Source organism: Neofelis nebulosa, chromosome 4, assembly GCF_028018385.1.
Source record: "Neofelis nebulosa isolate mNeoNeb1 chromosome 4, mNeoNeb1.pri, whole genome shotgun sequence".
In the NCBI taxonomy this organism is placed as follows: domain Eukaryota; kingdom Metazoa; phylum Chordata; class Mammalia; order Carnivora; family Felidae; genus Neofelis; species Neofelis nebulosa.
In genome coordinates this window covers 12650024-12667351 of record NC_080785.1, presented here as the reverse complement: position 1 = coordinate 12667351, position 17328 = coordinate 12650024, and the positions used below count along the sequence as shown (strand labels likewise).

At 55.8% G+C, this 17328-nt stretch overlaps 1 protein-coding gene across 4 annotated transcripts; it reads left to right on the top strand.

Moving 5' to 3' along the window:
- Window positions 1–2934: 2934 nt before the first annotated feature.
- EPHB6 (EPH receptor B6) lies at window positions 2935–17192 on the top strand. 4 transcript variants are annotated; one of them, XM_058724023.1, is made up of 19 exons: window positions 2935–3074; window positions 8912–9047; window positions 9821–9892; window positions 10189–10388; window positions 10663–10727; window positions 10915–11668; window positions 12401–12556; window positions 12933–13289; window positions 13424–13548; window positions 13676–13838; window positions 14107–14221; window positions 14469–14521; window positions 14734–14853; window positions 14969–15216; window positions 15482–15655; window positions 15885–16034; window positions 16294–16487; window positions 16608–16763; window positions 16872–17192. In XM_058724023.1, exons 4-19 carry the CDS (start codon window positions 10289–10291, stop codon window positions 16978–16980), a joined length of 3039 nt encoding a protein of 1012 aa, XP_058580006.1. In that variant the 5' UTR covers window positions 2935–3074; window positions 8912–9047; window positions 9821–9892; window positions 10189–10288; the 3' UTR covers window positions 16981–17192. The 4 variants fall into 4 exon arrangements, with proteins under 4 accessions (XP_058580006.1, XP_058580008.1, XP_058580007.1 ...); XM_058724025.1 differs by lacking the exon at window positions 8912–9047 and having other exon boundaries at window positions 2940–3074; window positions 13436–13548; XM_058724024.1 differs by lacking the exon at window positions 8912–9047 and having other exon boundaries at window positions 2940–3074; window positions 15485–15655.
- The last annotated feature ends 136 nt before the right edge of the window (window positions 17193–17328 follow it).

Below are 17328 nucleotides of genomic sequence, written 5' to 3'. Positions count from 1 at the left end.
TGTCTTCCTCTCTCTCTGTCCCTCCCCTGCTCGCACTCTGTCTCTCTCTCTCTCTCTCTCTCTCTCTCTCTCCCAAAAATAAATGAACATTAAAAAAAATTTTTTTTAAAAGCCACAGGACCTCGGGACAGGTCAGGGAAGTGACTGGGCCCCTGTAGGGTTGTGTATCTGGAACCGTAACTAAATAACTAATGTCTTGGTATGAGAGATCTGGGGGCTCTGCAAATTCCTTTATTGATTTTTACTAGAATGCTTATCCCAGAAGTTACTTATAAAGCTCTCTGTAATAACATAGGCTGCATCCATCATCCTAAAGGGAAATAAGGAAGAAGGAAGAAATTGAGCATCCTTGGGTACTGAAAGCCTGAGAAGGAGGCAAAAACAGAAAAAGAAAAGAGGCAGAATCAAAGATCCATTCCAAGCCACCTGGAGTTTTGTAATCTGGCTCCAGATTTACATGATAGAGGGCTGTGTCCCAAGATAATGAATTCTGTGAGCCACAAATGTTATTAGGTCCTGCCCCCAGTGCAGAACAAGTTTAAATACTATTATGTTTGATTCACTTATTCTAAAACACTTCGGAGCACCCAATGTGTGCCAGGCACTGAACAAATTATGGCAAAGATTTATGTTCAACTTTAAAAAGAGATTCATTACATTGCTTTTTAATGCTGCAGATGGCAACATAACTTAACAATGCTTTCTGTGCTCTCCACCTACCTTTAAAACGTGGTTTAACACACAGATGATGATACAGGACCAATCGGAATCACCTCTTTGCTTGCAGAGTACAAGGGTGCTTTCTCTGAAGATTGGACCCCTCGCAAATGTTATCAACAAGAGAAAAAATACTCATTACATAAGCCTCACACAACAAACACTTAATTTCAGATCATAGGCACCTAATGGGCAGTGTTAACAATGGGATATATCAGGCAATAGAAAAGAACAGATATTTTTACTATGCTGTCAGCATATACCATGCATTGCAAATTACTACTGGAATTTCTGGGTTTTATAAAGTAACTTCTGTTTTTGTTTTGTTGCTGCTTTTAACATAATTTAATCCTGCACTTTAAAGAAAAAAACAAAAGTTTCCACTGCACCCAGAGCTTTCTGGCAGTCATGTTGTTACTGTAACTAGGATAATGAGTTATATAATATCACATACAATGTAAATTCAGGTTTCTTCACAAAAGTGTTTCCAGGCCTGGGAGATGCCTGGTTTGGAAAGGAAATGAAAGCAGCTCTCTACCAACTGGATTTCAGAGCAAGGGGAAGAAACAAGATCTGGTGAGGCTCACGGGTGCAAGAGGACTTATCGAAGCTGCCCAAATGCAGAATCATTCAACATCATTAGGCTTATTAATTGACTGCAGATATCGAGAGGAAACAACCCCCTTGCCAAGTGGGGACTAGTTCAGTCGCCTTTCAGTTTCCATCACTCATTCAGCCAATTCATTAAAGCCGGTTTGTTTCTCCCAGGTGCCTTCTAATGAGTTGCATTGTTTCCTTTATTGTGCTTGTTGGCTCACAGATCTCTTTCACAATTTTCCTCAGTTTCTGAATGCTCCTTAAGTACCACTTTTGTGATCAGCCCGTTTGCAGCTAGCTAGCTTGCGCTTTCCCTCGTCTTGGATAAACGAAGTAAGTAAGTGGGAGAACTGAGATGCCACCCGGTGATACGGGAAGGAGGGGGGAAAGGCCAGAGGGACTTCCACCAGTCGCCTGTGTTCCTTGAAAGAACCAGCAGGTGGTAGCAGCACTTCGTGGGAAAGCCCCGGCTCAGCGCTGCAGGACCGGAACAATAGACCCCCCAAATCCTGTCCCCGGTCGGAGGAGAGGCTCGGGGTGGGCGGAAACATTTTTCCTCGCGGCGCCCCCTCGGTTCCTCCAACCTTCCAGGCACCTCCCAACGCCTCAGATCCCTGTGGGTAGGTTCTCCCTGGGGAGCGGGTGCACGACTTGCCCGGGCAATGCAAAGCCAGGCACCTACATCTGGACTTCCCCTTTCAGACCCAGGCTTCCCAGCCCTTTGGGGAGGGTGGAGTCAGCAGCCCCAACGTTGACCAAGATCCAGGGTCACGAAGAGGCGGAAGAGTTTAAGGCTAGATCACAGACACTTTCATAACCCAGATGCGCCCCCCCCCCCCGCCACCGCTCCACTGCTGCCTACCCATCCCCACCCCACCCCCGTACCCTCCGAGATTTCTCAGTTTGTCTTTCCCTCCACCCCCTTCTTTTCCTTCTTTCTCTTCTTCGCAGCTCACGCCCACCTTAGTTTAAACCTGAGTAGGAACTAAAACAGCGGGTTTAGTTCCTAGAGTTGAAGCCGAAAAGCAGGGCTGGGGAGAGGGCGCGGGCGTTCGGGCCGGCTGCCGCGCTGCCCTGCCCTCCCCGCCGTGCCCCGCGGTGCCCCGGGCGTCGGCCGGCCGCCCGTGCGCTTCGCTCCCGGGGACCCGAGCCCGCGCCCGGCCCGGGGGTCTAAACACCTCGGCCCGCCGCCTGCGCCCTCCGGGCCCCTCGCGCGCGCCTCCCCCGGCGCCCGGTCCCCCCGCCGCGCGCGGCCGGGAGGAGGAGGCGCCCCCGCCCCGGCGCACAGGCGGGCCCAGGGCGAGCCCCGCGCCTCCACCCCGCTCTCCCCCGCGCATCGCCGCCCAGGCCGGGAGGGCGGGCTCGGCTCCCCGGAAGAGGGGAGAAGTAGGGCGGCCGCAGGGGCCGGAGAGGGGCGGGCCGGGCTGGGAGGGACGCGGAGGGGGCGGGCCGGGCTGCGCTCGCCCCTGCCGCCGCTCCAGAGCCGAGCAGCGGGCGGCGGGACCCGCGACCGAGCGCGGCGACGGCCAGCGCGACGCGGGCCCCGCGCGATCCCCGGGCGCCCCGCCTCCAGAGCAGCCCCCGCCGTCGGCCACCGCCCCCCGGCCGCCCCGGAACCCCGGAGACGCGCGGCGGCGAGCGGACCCGGGCCGCGGGCAGCGGGGTCCCCGCACCCGAGCGGAGACGCGGGCGCCGCGGCTCCACCGCGGGGCCTCGGAGGGTGGGGGGCGCAGACCTGCGGAGCCTGCGGCCGGCGGAAGGTGAGCCCCGGGGTGCCAGGCGGCGTTGAGGGGGTGGAGTGGGGGGGGCGGTGTGCCTGGGGACAGAGGCGTCCAGGTTTGCAAAAGTGGAGGGGCCCTCCAGACCGGGCCTCTGCAGATCCTGGGGGGCCCCTGGGGGAGTGCTGAGTGTCCTTCCCCAAGGCGAAGGTGGGTTCGTGAGGGGTGCAAAACTGTCCACGCTGGCTGCCCGACCTCTGACCAGCCATCACTGACACCACTGTCACCCTCGCTGCTGCGATCCCCCACTGTGTCTCCCGAGGCGCTGCTCTGGCTCTGGCTTGGGGGTCCTGAAGTAGGGGTCCTCGCCAAGCCGGGCCCCCAGCGTTCAGAAGAGGATCGCCCACCCTTCTGACTCCCGTGGCATCTCTCCAATCCCCACGGAGCTGGGAGGGGCGAGGACGTTGATCCCACGCCTGCCCCCGGCTCCCCCACCCCCATTCCCACCCGTAAGCCGTGGAGCGGAGAGAAGGCTCCGTTCGTGCTCCCCGTAACCCCCAAGTTGCAACCAAAGTCTGCTGCTTGCTTCTGCCCCAGCTCCACCCCCTCGCTTTGCATCTGGATGCTTGGCCCTACCTGCCCCCCACCCCCACCCTCCAATCTTGGCTGTCTGGCACCCTCGCTCCTCCCATCCCTGGGGGAGCTGGCCTGGGCCCAGCATAGCTGATGTTGTAATGTCCCTGGCGGTGCCGGTGGAGAGAAGCGGCTGGGCCTGTTCCCAATAAGTTAAACCAGGGCCAGGCCCTCCACCCGCCAGGAGAACTTGACTCAGGTTCTAGAAGGGGAGATGCTGGCTGGGTGGGAAGGTGCTGTGGAACCGTTGGCAGTGCGGGGAGATGTCCAGGTAATGGGCATTGTCTGATTGCGACTTGTCGTTTGTTGAGGGTGCTGTTCTGAGGGGCTGCTTGGTTCTTTCAGAGCAGTGGCCCTTTTTCCTTGCAGGAAGGCGAGGGTGGGGGCTTCTGTGTACCTACCTAGTGGCCTAGAGAGGGGACTCCTTGGGAGTCTGGTGGTTCATTCAGGGCTCAAGAAGATGGCTGGCAGTGACGATTATGTCACCAGAGTGCCTAGGAGCAACAGGCACCAGCAGTCTGAGCATGTGAAGGGCTGGAACATTCCTCTTCTCTGCTGGCCGCTTTTCCAGCTCCTCACCTTCTCCTGAGCTAGGCCCCAGGTCCCATGTCCCCGCCGCACTCCCTCCCACTAGGTGGAGGCAGGTTGGCGGGGTTGGGGAGTTGAGGCAGCCTTGGTTTCCCTTTCTCTTCTTTCCCGTTCAACTCGCACTCTCCCAGCCCAGATGTTTCGGCAACAGCGACTCCTGGGGTAGAGAGCAGTCGACAGGCCCACTGGGGGTAGAGTGGGGACAGACCCAGGGTGAGGAGAAGGGCTCGTGGGCATCAGTATGAGGAGCACTCTGGATCTGCTCTGATGTGCATGCTCACACACACACGCACACACACGCACACGCACTCCTCCCAGCACGCGTGCTGCCCTGCACCCATCTCGCCTCACACACATTGCCTCACACGCTCTCGCACTTGCTCCCACGGGCACTAGTCCTGGCTCTTGGGGACTTCTACACTCTTCCATGTACTCATCTCCCGCGGACACGTACTGACAGCACCAACATCCTCCCTTCCGCCCTTTTCCAAAGCCATGCGTGTGTCCATGGTCCCTGCACAGCCAGAGTGGCTCAGTCTACGTGGCTGTCTGCCACTCCCAGACACTGCCTGCATCTTAAAAGCCTCCCCCAGCTCCACAGCCTGGGAGTGGGAGGCACATTCGTCTGCATCTGCGTGCTCTGGGGGACATTCTTGGAGGCTGGAGGCCTCAAGGGACACAGGACTCTCCTCTGCTAGGTAATCCACAAATTGGCTTCTCTCAGCAGGGCAGCAGGGGCCAGAAGCGCCAGAGGACAGCCACGTCCTCACTGTGTGCTCTGGATGCCGCTGTAAGGGCTGAGGGGATCCTTTTCAAGGCTGGCAGCCAGAGCTCCAAGAGACAGCGACTGAGACCATGTCCAAGGTGGAGATTAAAGGGTAGAGGCAGCAGCATTAAGCTGAGCAAGGATTATCCTGGAATTTCCTGGGCGTTTAACAGCTGCAGAACAGGACGAGGACAGGGACTGTGCTTCTGACCCCTCCCACGCCGACCCTGTGGCTAACAGGTGTGAGGACCTGTCACACCACACATTAACCATTGGCCCCTTTGCCCTTGGGACCTCCCTCGCCCTGCTGGGCCCCGCAGCCTGCTTTGCCTCTCCGAATGTTCCCGTCTGGGCTCACTTAGTGACGATGATGCCCTTGTCTTGTGCTTGAGTGTCCAGCCGCCTTGGTCCCCCCTTGAAAGCTGCAGTCCTTTGCCTAGGACCGAGTAAGAGAAGCATGGTACTATCAGTGGGGCAATTTGAACTTCTTCGGAGAGAAGCTTAAAGGAAATCCAGGGATAAAGTTATTTTGCTCATTTATTCCCAACTCCTACTGCCTCTTTCTCTCTGCTTTCTTCTTATAGATGAAAATCTCTAGATTATTTTGAAACCCAGAGAGAAAAAGGGGGTGGGGGGAGGATCAAATGTAAACATACGCTAGGTTAGTCTGGGTTTTGAAAATCTTTTCCTTTTTTTTTTTTTTGTTTCGATGGTCATGATGAGATTTTGTTTTAATTGTAAAAATGAGATATGCTCGTTGTAACAAGGAAACCCACTGGAATATACGTAAGACAAAGTTAATAACCCCCCACCTACCATCGTTCATTTCTCCCTCCTACAGGAACCAGTCTTAACGGCTCAGTGTATTTTCTGCCATACCTTCCTTCAAGCTTATTCATAAGGTTTATATCACTTAATGTTTTTAAGACTCATTTTGTGGATTGAGGTGCATAAACTATATTAAGCCATCTCAGTTTGTTCATAAAATTACCGTATTTAACATTTCAATTCGAGGACAGTTAATTTGTTAAATTCTTACAGATGTACTCATTTAATGTATTTTTAAGTCTCTCATTTTTAAAGATAACAGAACTCAGAAGCTATGATTTATAAGCTAAGAGTCTACACATCTTTCGTCTTTGCCAGTTTCTGGAAACAAAACACAATTCTGATGCCTACGAACTGTCCTATTTTTATAAACCAAAGAAATGTAGCAGGCTTGTGGATGCAGTGTGTCTGCTATAGCAAAACGATGTAAAGTGATATATGTAGAAAAGAAGCTGAGAAAAAAAATGTGAAGTCATAGAATGCAATTTTTGTCATATGAAATTTTGTCTAATCAGTCTTCTTTTCTGAGCTACCATTGTCCATCCACATTTCTGCTGCTTCTGGGGTTCTGTTTTTCAAACCATACACACATCTGAAATGTGAATGTTTCCCTGATTGAGAGAAGTTTTCTGCTCTTTCATGGCTTAAAGGGTTGCTCAACATGGACCAGTTCCCTTCACAAGCTCAAGAAGTTAGAGGGATCCAAAGCAGGCCCACCCTCACACCACCCCGCCCACCCCCCCACCCTCACACACACCCCCTACCCCCCCACCCCCCCACCCCCGCCTGTGTTGCAACAGGGATGCCCTTGACTGCTTCTAGGACACACTCCTAGACTAAATGCGGAAAGATGTCCTAGTCCTCAGCCACTGAAGGCACCTTTGAAAATCAAGTTCTAAGTCCTGCTTGTTTAGTATTCCAGGCAGGTGGATGGAGCGCGTGTTCTTGTCACTTACATTTCTGCCTTTGAAACTTCTTTCAAAAGAATCTGCGGTGGTAGGAATTAGCTGACAGCAGTTTCTTCCATATCTTAAAGTTTCCTCTTTCCTAATTTTTATTCTTGCCATAGAGATACACCCAAGTTCTTTTTATATATTAAAAAGGAAAAGACTTGAATTTATCTGTCTTTTTTTTTGATAAGCGAGAATTGACCTAACCTCCTAGTCTCACTCAACCAGTTTTTGTTTTCTGAAGGAACTCATTTATAACCTTCAGCTTTCTGGATCCACATCGAAAAGAGGTCCCTTCGGACAGCAAGGGACACTTCTGGGTACTTGAAGATCCTCAACCATTTTTTAATGAATATCTTTGTTCTTGGCAAAAATCTGTACAAAATTTGGAAAGTGGCAATCCACACGCAATGTCTCCATTTAATTCTTTTCTTCCTGATGCCTCTTGAGGACAGAAGCTGAGTGGCTTTAACGTGTTCTCTAATTGCTTTTGCTTTTGCTCTTTTCTGGATCCTCTGGAGACAGGCCAGCTTCATGTTGTCATTAAGATGCACGCTGAGGCTGTGCATACACGCCCTATTGTAGCCACAAGCGACTGTGTTGCTTGTATTGTGGGTCATCAAAGCAAATACTTTGCCATCCCTCATCTTCTAGAATGTTCCATATTGCGCAGCTGATATGATCTGCAGTATATCTCTTCCCTCTTGTTGTCTCCCCCACCCCCCCCAAAAATTCATTGAGATGCATCCAAAGTGTTTATTATTCCTTCTCCATGATTATTTGTCTAGCTTTAAGTTGAAGAAGACACAGTGCTTACAGTTTTTTCTTTGTTACATATTCCAAAATCCATCCATCTTCTGCCTGAAAGAGGCTATTTTGGAGAATATCTGCTGGGCAAATGATATAATAGCTTTCCTTGTTTAAAGACATTTTGCTGGCATTTTCGGTTCTTGATAACAGCATTCCTAAAGACCCTATAGCGCTGGACAGAGTCTGGTCTGCCTTGGTGTGACAAGCATGTCTCCAAATTAAGCCACAGAGAGTTTGGGGGATGCAGCCACAACATGAGTTCCTTCAGGATATTTATTGAGCAGCCATTGGTGGTGGGGCCCTGCTTTTTTACTTCACGGTCTCCCTGTTCTTTGAAACATTTAGTCTGTGAATGATTCTAGCAGCATTGAGGACAGTATTTGCAAAGAACCTCTGTTTCTCAGGAATCATTTGTCGTATGGCAATGCTTCCTTTTTTTTCTGGGTTTATTGAGAGACCATTGACGTATACCGTCGTGTAAGTTTAAGGTGTACAACCAGGTGATTTGGAAATGCTTCTTACTTGCTATATGCTCTAAGTTAAACTCTATCTCACAAGTAGGGTTCTAGTGTCATGAAAGGGAAATTTCAGTGGCTGATGGGCAGATACCCATTATGCACCAGCCCACACAGCTGCAAAAGCTGTGCCCTTTCATGACAACCACATGGGGGTGACACTGAAGGCTTCATCTTGCAAGACAGCCAGCGTTGCCAGGAGAAATTAGATTAGCAGGAATCAAATTATGACTTTCTTATTTATCGAAGTTAAATAGTGCAGTAGTTTGATTTTGACCTCATTATGAAATGTGCAGTTTTCAATGATGGTGTGGATCACCTGGCCACTACTGTCCTGGAGGAAATAGGTTCCAGTTTCCAATGGCTTTCTTTTTTCTCTCTCAGTTTGATGGCTTTGAACAACCTGCCTCTTATTTTCTTCTTCACAGAAATAAATGGAATGCACCGCTCTGGTCCATGCAACTTGCAGACTTTTGAGACTCAGTCACAAGGAGAGAAATGGGTCCCCACTAATCTCTAGACCAATGAGCAAAGGCAGGTCTGAGCCCACTGGTCTTCATCGTGACCCTGGAGGCAGCCATGCCCCCTCGTCATGTGGTTGTGAGCCGTGGGGGTGTGCTTGTACAGGGATGGCCTTTTTAGGTTCCCAATTGGGAACACACTTTATACCATTCTGCATGGACTACTTACCCTTAGAAATTATTTTTGTAATCAGTGCATAAACTGTTGTCCTTATTCTTTTTTAAGGTTGCGCCATAATTTATTAACCATCTTTCTCTTGATGAACAGTTACTTTACAGGTTTTTCCCTTCCAAACAATTCTGCAATAAATATCTGTGTTTGAACTTCTGTGCAACCAGATCCAAGGATAAAGTACCGGGGCGCCTGGGGCGCTCAGTCACTTGAGCATCCCACTTCAGCTCAGGTCACTATCTCACGGTTCACAAGTTTGAGCCCCACGTCGGGCTCTGTGCTGACAGCTCAGAGCCTGGAGCCTGCTTCAGATTCTGTGTCTCCCTCTCTCTCTGTTCCTTCCCTGCTTGTACTCTGTCTCTCTCTCTCTCTCTCAAAAATAAATCAAGGTTGAAAAAAAAAAAAAAAAGGATACAGTACCTGAAGGACAAACTCTCAGAAGTGAAGCTGCTAGCTAGACATTGCCAAGTGTCCTTCCAAGAGAAAACACCAGTTTGAACTTACAAGCGCCATGAATCTAGAGAGCCTGTTTCTCACATTTCCTTCAACCCAGGGCACTTTTCATCTCCTAGGACAAGATGGCATGCTACTGTTGTTTCCCCTTTCTGTCCTCTCATTGTGAGCGTGCCAGAAGCATTTTTTCCTATATGTGGCATACATTTATTTTTCCGCAAGCCATAGAAGCGTACCCCTTGTGGACAGGAGACCTCTGTTCACAAATGTAGGCATGCCAGTCCCCCAGAGCTCAACCCCTTCTCCACTCCTCAGACGGCATCTTTATGCCTGTGTTCTTCTCATGTCTGTTCCCCCACCCTCCCTCCCATCATACCCCACAGCTCTTTCCTGTGTTCCCTCTTGCTTCACTGCCTCTTTGCAATGTCTAGAGTGTCCAGGTCTTATGTGGGTCAGGAGGTGCTGGCGAGGGGGAGTCGTGTGTCCTTAGGGAAGGAGCAGCTTTCTACTCTGCTTGTTTTAATGAGAAGAATCTTCTGACTTCCAACGCAGGGTGGCCGTAGGAGGAGGAGAGGAGAGGAAATGAAGAGAAAGAACTGAAATAGCTCCTTCCAGAAGAAAAGGGTAAGACTGGCCCAGAATTACCCTGTGCTCTAAGGGAGGGCCATAAGAGATGCTCAGAGATGGGTCACCTGTGGGAAGTAGGGAGGGAGTGACCCATCACAGGGCCCTCTAAGATGGCAGACTTAGCGCAAGTCAGGAGAAAGTCGGCTTCCTACAGGCCTTTACCCCTCGGTTGGTGCTGGGGTGGTTTGAGAGCTATTGGACAAGACACAGAGTCAGGTTTTGGGGTCTGGGCCATCTGTGTGGCAGTGGAGTTCCCTGCCACCTGCCTCTTCTGGTCCCATGTGTCTCCCTAGGAAACAAGTTCGGCAGCAGACCCCCAGTCTTACAAAGCAGCAGCCCCGCCTGGGAGCAGGGTGGTGGCCAGGGCAATGGTGGGAGCCCTGAAGATGCCCCATGGCTGCTGAGGGGGCCGCCCGGTCAGGGAGCGGAGTGGCGGGCATGGTGTGCAGTCTCTGGGTCCTGGGGCTGGCGTCCTCAGTTCTGGCTCTGGAAGGTAAGAGGGAGGGGAGACTGGAGAATTCCCTACCTGCCACCGTGGGTGGGAAATGGGAAAGATTCAGAAAAGGCAGAAAAGAGTGAAGACGTCAAGAAGGGGAAAAGGATGGGGAAGGTTTCTGAGAAAGGCTCCCGGCAGACAGCTGTGCCCCTGCTGGTGGATTCAAAGGACCAGGGAGGGGAATTCTTGTTTTCCTCATGGGAATGTGGTGAGGGTTAGCAGCACCGGCTGGAGGCTTGGCCGTTGAGTGTCCCTTCTTATCTCTGGGCAGAGGTACTTCTGGACACCACTGGAGAGACATCCGAGATTGGCTGGCTCACCTACCCACCAGGCGGGGTGAGTGGCATTCCTGACCCCAGTGCACCTCCCCCACCCTGCTCCTAGAGTGTGGAACTTGGGAGGGAGGCCCTGGGTAGAGACTAATGGGGTAAGAGTCATTCTCCCGAGAGGAACAGGACTTCCGCGTGTTCTTACCCTGCTCTGCATGCAGCTAACAGTGTCTCCCCGGCCGCCCTCCCTACAGTGGGATGAAGTGAGCGTTCTGGACGACCAGCGACGCCTGACTCGGACCTTCGAGGCATGCCATGTGGCAGGGGCCCCTCCGGGCACCGGGCAAGACAACTGGCTGCAGACACACTTTGTGGAGCGACGAGGAGCGCAGAGGGCACACATCAGACTCCACTTCTCCGTGCGGGCGTGTGCCAGCCTGGGCGTGGCCGGAGGCACCTGCCGGGAGACCTTCACGCTTTACTACCGCCAGGCGGAGGAGCCCGATGGCCCCGACAGCATTTCCTCCTGGCACCTCAAACGCTGGACCAAGGTGGACACGATCGCAGCGGACGAGAGCTTCCCCGCCTCCTCCGCCTGGGCCGTGGGCCCGCGCGGCGCTGGGCAGCGGGCCGGGCTGCAGCTGAATGTCAAAGAGAGGAGCTTCGGCCCCCTCACCCAGCGCGGCTTCTACGTGGCCTTCCAGGACACGGGGGCCTGCCTGGCCCTAGTGGCGGTCAAGCTCTTCTCCTACACCTGCCCCTCCGTTCTCCGCGCCTTCGCCTCCTTCCCTGAGACGCAGGCCAGTGGGGCTGGAGGCGCCTCCCTGGTGGCCGCCGTGGGCACCTGTGTGGCTCACGCAGAGCCAGAGGAGGATGGAGGTGGGGGACAGGCGGGGGGGAGCCCCCCCAGGCTGCACTGCAATGGGGAGGGCAAGTGGATGGTAGCTGTTGGGGGCTGCCGCTGCCAGCCAGGGCACCAGCCCGCCCGCGGAGACAAGGCCTGCCAAGGTGAGATTCTGCCGCTGTGCACGTGCCCAAGATCTCCCCACCCGTCTCCTGACCTTTGGGCGCCTCTGCTGAATACCCCAAACTTTACTTTGTCCTCCAAAAGTTCAGGAATAAGCTATTTTAGGAAAGGACTCTTGTTTTCTCCAGACTTATTTTCTAAAGCACACAAATGTGGTGTCATAGGCTCATCTCAAATTTCTAGAACCTTCTGGAGACTTCCACATTGCTGAGCCTCCTGGGGCTGCAGGCCTGGGAAGTGATGGAGATCACACTCCTAGGTTATCTTGGGGTGGGTCCTTTGTCCCTATATGCCATGTAATTCAGAAGTGATCCTCACAGGGCCAGGTGACCAGGATGCAGGTAGGAGAAGGCAGTGGATACCAGCCAAGGGGGATGCTTCTGTTGCAGGGTAGAGGCTGCAGAAGGCCTCTGCAGAGGGAGGTTACACGGTCTAGCCAGACACCTATATCAGGGGCTTGTCCTGCCCATAGTCCCCCACTGCACCTCACTTTTTCCACCCAAGGAAATGCAGTTCCCACCCCAGTCACCTGGTGGAAGTAATCTGCCTGAGTGAGGGAAAGAGGGAACAGGGGGTGGGGGGCAGGTCTCAGGAGGAAAGGAGAGACCTCCCTGGGGAGTAGAAGGCTGGGAGGATGCCTGTGTGACGCACGTGGGGCTCCGGAGGCGGTGAGTGGAGTGAGCCTGAAGTCCTCACCCGGTTCTGCCCCTCAGCCTGCCCCGAAGGCTCCTACAAGGCCATGGCTGGGAACGCCCCCTGCTTGCCCTGCCCAGCCCGCAGCCACGCCCCCGACCCTGCGGCGCCTGTTTGCCCCTGCCTTGAGGGCTTCTACAGGGCCGGTTCCGACCCCCCAGAGGCCCCCTGCACTGGTGAGTCTCCCACCAGCCCAGGGGGTGGAAATGGACCGGGGGCGGCAGAGAAGGGGAGCCTGAGGGCTACACATGGGGCTGGTGTGCATTTGCAGTGACTTTTCTCCTGTTCCCTCATTTTCTCCCTCCCTGCTACACACCTCCTTCTCACCTTGACTCCATCTGCACTGGCCCACCTCCTACCCCTCCTCCCACCCACCTCCGCTTTCTGGTCCCCACCCCATGCTCTTGGTCTCCTCCCCTCTGGGCCACCTGCTGTCCCCTGCTTCCTAACTTCCTCCATCATGCCCACCCCTCCTCCCCCACCTCTACCCCAACCCCAACGACTCCTTTCCCTGGCCCTCCTCGCTGCCCCCACCCCCGCCGGCCTCCCCAGGCCCGCCTTCGGCTCCCCGGGAGCTTTGGTTCGAGGTGCAAGGCTCAGTGCTCATGCTGCACTGGCGCCTGCCTCAGGAGCTGGGGGGACGCGGGGACCTGCTCTTCAATGTCGTGTGCAAGGAATGCGGAGGCCACCAGGAGCCTGGCACAGGCACCCCGGGCGCCTGTCGCCGCTGCAGGGATGAAGTGCACTTCGACCCCCGCCAGAGGGGCCTGACTGAGAGCCGAGTGTTAGTTGGGGGGCTCCGGGCACATGTGCCCTACATCCTGGAGGTGCAGGCTGTGAACGGGGTGTCAGAGCTTAGCCCCGACCCTCCCCAGGCTGCCGCCATCAATGTCAGCACCAGCCACGCAGGTGAGCCTTTTACTCTGCCTGACGCCTGGCCTGGCCTCCTTACAGCCCCCTCCCCCACTCCTGCTGCCGGGGTGGGGGGGGGGAAGGGGGGGTGGAGGGCCTGGAGACCCTCCTACTAACCCCCCACACCCCAGTTCCCTCTGCAGTCCCTGCATTGCACCAGGTGAGCCGGGCATCCAACAGCATCACGGTGTCCTGGCCACAGCCAGACCAAACTAACGGGAATATCTTGGACTATCAGCTCCGCTACTATGACCAGGTGGGGAGGAGAGGGGGTGCCCCACAGTGGGGCCAGGGGTGGGGGAGAGGTGCCAGGAAGCCTGGGGGTGGGAGCAGGGCTGAGGGGCCAGACTGGGCAGCAGGGAGTGAACGGCTATCACCCCCAGGCAGAAGATGAATCCCACTCCTTCACCCTGACCAGCGAGACCAACACGGCCACCGTGACCCAGCTGAGCCCTGGCCACATCTATGGCTTCCAGGTGCGGGCGCGGACTGCTGCAGGCCACGGCCCCTACGGGGGCAAGGTCTATTTCCAGACGCTGCCTCAAGGTGAGAGGAAGCCTGGATGGGGAGGGGGCAGCACCAGGGAATGGTGAGGAGAGGCCCGGGGGCCCTCCAGGCCTTGACCCCCCACCCAGCACCCTCCAGCCTAGAGATCGTGTGGGCCAGGAGGCTGAGGATAGTCTCATGGCTGAGCGCCTGGCCTTTGGGTCTGTGGGTGGGTCTGAGCAGGTGCATGGTGGGGGGCAGGGGGTATGTAGGTGTGCGTGCAGGGAAGGCCTTACCCACGAGTGATCCTGGGTGGCTGCTTCCTCAGGTGAGCTGTCCACCCAGCTGCCAGAGAGACTCTCCTTGGTAATTGGGTCCATCCTGGGGGCCTTGGCCTTCCTCCTGCTGGCGGCCATCACCGTGCTGGCTGTAGTGTTCCGGAGGTGAGCCCCTTCCGGCCGTGTCCGAGCACCGCTCACCCCGCAGCACAGCCCCACGTCCTGCAGCCCCGCAGCCCACCGCAGAAACCCCCACCGGCGCCCACCTCCCGCCACCCGGCCCCTTCCCTTGGGGTCTGTGCCCAGGTGGGAAGGAGGGATCACAGACCCCCCGCCGGAGGGTGGCCGGCGTGGGGGCCGAAACGGGGACAGAACGGGAGGGAGTCATTCCAGGACTCTGGTTTGTCCTCAGGAAGCGGCGTGGGACAGGCTACACAGAGCAGCTGCAGCAGTACAGCAGTCCAGGTGTGGGGTGGGGAGGGGCGGGGCCAGGAGGGGGGGGGCTCCCAGACCAAGAGCTGGGGGCTGAGCACAGCAGGCAAGGCTAGCTTCCCCCGAGGCTGAGGGGAAGCCCTTGACCCTGCCTTTGTAGGTAAGAGGGCACGCCCCCCCCCCCACCGTGTGCGGGCAGCCTGGCCTTGCACCGCGTCCTCATGACGCGCCCCATTTGCCCACAGGACTTGGGGTGAAGTATTACATCGACCCCTCCACGTACGAGGACCCCTGCCAGGCCATCCGGGAGTTTACCAGGGAGGTGGATCCCACGTATATCAAGATCGAGGAGGTCATTGGGGCAGGTGTGCAGGGGCAGAGGAAGGGGATGGGAGGGACGGGATCCCTTCAAACTGGGGCAGGACACCGTGAGCCTGCAGTCCTTCCTCCATACTCCCCGACCTGCCCCTGTCCTCCCAGGCTCCTTTGGTGAAGTACGCAGGGGCCGCCTGCAGCCCCGGGGACGGCGGGAACAGGCTGTGGCCATCCAGGCCCTGTGGGCTGGAGGCACTGAGAGCCTCCAGATGACCTTTCTGGGCCAGGCTGCAGTCCTGGGCCAGTTCCAGCACCCCAACATCCTGCGGCTGGAGGGCGTGGTCACCAAGAGCCGGCCCCTCATGGTGCTGACGGAACTCATGGAGCTGGGTCCCCTGGACAGCTTCCTCAGGGTCAGTCCAGCCTGGGGGCCGGGAGGTACGGCTGGGGAAGCCTGGGGTCCGGGGAGGTTTACAATTCTCAGCTGTCCCAGAGACAGGAGACAGAGTCCTATATCTTTGCTCCCCCACCCCCACTGGTCTTCATCCTTCGTTCCCAGGCCATTTTCTGATTCCTTAATCCCCGCTCCCTCTCATGCTGATACCTGCTGGGCTGTGCAGCGGGTCAAGGCTTCCCACCCCGCTGCTGGAGGCTGAACTCTGCCCCCCTGCCCCTCAGCAGCGGGAGGGCCAGTTCAGCAGCCTGCAGCTGGTGGCCATGCAGCGAGGAGTGGCCGCAGCCATGCAGTACCTGTCCAGCTTTGCCTTCGTGCACCGTGCCCTCTCTGCCCACAGCGTGCTGGTGAATAGCCACCTGGTGTGCAAAGTGGCTCGTCTTGGCCACAGTCCTCAGGTGAGAGCACTGCCTGGGGGGCTCAGCCTTTTCCAGAGGGCGCTGGAGGCCCAGCTGGGACCCAGGGTTGAACCACCCGTGGCATATCACAGTGTCTGAAGGAATGGGGCTCACCAGGGCTCCATCCAGGAGAGAATGCTGGGCAGACATGTGAGCACATAGCAGTCGCTCAATAAATGCGGCCACTGAGATCATTATTGCTGCTGTTATTTCTAACCCCACCCCTCAGGGCCCAAGTTGTATGCTTCGGTGGGCAGCCCCAGAGGTCATCGCTCACGGAAAACATACAACGTCCAGTGACATCTGGAGCTTTGGGATAGTGATGTGGGAAGTGATGAGTTATGGAGAGCGACCCTACTGGGATATGAGTGACCAGGAGGTGAGCTCTTGACCTAGACACTGCTGATCCCCCGCCCCCATCCTTCCAATCCACCAGCCTCACAGACTCATAGGTTCTTAGCCTCTAGTCTCTAATCCGCTCACACCGGAAGTTCTTTTGGCTTCCATATCGTTAAGTCCCTTCCCCGCTCCAGCTTCATGCTCCGCCTGATCCCAGCCCACCCACTGACCTAACCAACAAGATACTCCTTTCCACTAGCAATAGCTTCTCATCACCACCGTCTTCCTCCAACCCCCAGGTGCTAAATGCAATAGAACAGGAGTTCCGGCTTCCCCCACCTCCAGGCTGTCCTCCTGGACTACATCTGCTCATGCTAGACACTTGGCAGAAGGACCGTACCCAGCGGCCCCATTTTGACCAGCTGGTGGCTGCGTTTGACAAGATGATCCGAAAGCCAGACACTCTACAGGCTGACGGTGGCCCTGGGGACAGGTCTGCAGATTGGGGCTGGAGCCTGGGACAACCAGGGAGGGTAGATACAAACTGAAAACAAACTGAGGCGAGGGGGCTAAGATGAAGGGGAGACTTTGACACCCACCTCCCCTCACTTAGACCTTCCCAGGCCCTTCTGAACCCTGTGGCCCTGGACTTTCCTTCTCTGGACTCACCCCAGGCCTGGCTTTTGGCCATTGGACTGGAGTGCTACCAAGAAAACTTCTCCAAGTTTGGCCTCTGCACCTTCAGTGATGTGGTCCAGCTCGGCCTGGAGTAAGCAGGGAGAGAGGTGGGGTGGGGATTCCTCTGGGCCCAGGCCAGGGGTCATGCCTGGGATCTTAGAGAAGCGGGCCCAGACTTGATGCACTCCTTCCCCACCAGAGACCTGCCTGCCCTGGGCATCACCCTGGCTGGCCACCAGAAGAAACTGCTGCACAACATCCAACTCCTTCAGCAGCACCTGACGCAGCCGGGCTCAGTGGAGGTCTGAGGCCTGGGCTCCAGCTGTGCGTGGGCGATGCCCTGGACAGCCCCGGCCGTAGGTCCCAGGAGCGATATGCAAGACCAGAGCCAGTCTCTGTCCTGGCCTCCTCGAGAGGCGCCTGCCTCACTACACCCAACCCCCTGGACGCCTCGCTCCCTAGTCCTCCTCTGCCCTCCTCCGCCCTCCCCCGCATTAAAGGGAAAGAAGAAACTTTGCAAGTTGGAAGTGTGGTGAGAGCTGAGTCTGCGAGGAAGGGCTGGGAAGGCCTCGGAGAAGGAGCGCAGGGCCATTGCCGGAAGGGGACACGGCAGAGCCAAATGCACAAGGAAGCAGAGCAGGGAACGGCTTTATTGG

Bases quoted from the DNA above. Each gene is read 5' to 3' on its own strand.
- EPHB6 (XM_058724023.1), top strand. From the start codon at position 10,289: ATGGCTGCTGAGGGGGCCGCCCGGTCAGGGAGCGGAGTGGCGGGCATG. The intron at 13,290-13,423 runs GTGAGCCTTTTA...CCCACACCCCAG, and splicing joins TGTCAGCACCAGCCACGCAG to TTCCCTCTGCAGTCCCTGCA. The intron at 14,522-14,733 runs GTGTGGGGTGGG...ATTTGCCCACAG, and splicing joins GCAGCAGTACAGCAGTCCAG to GACTTGGGGTGAAGTATTAC.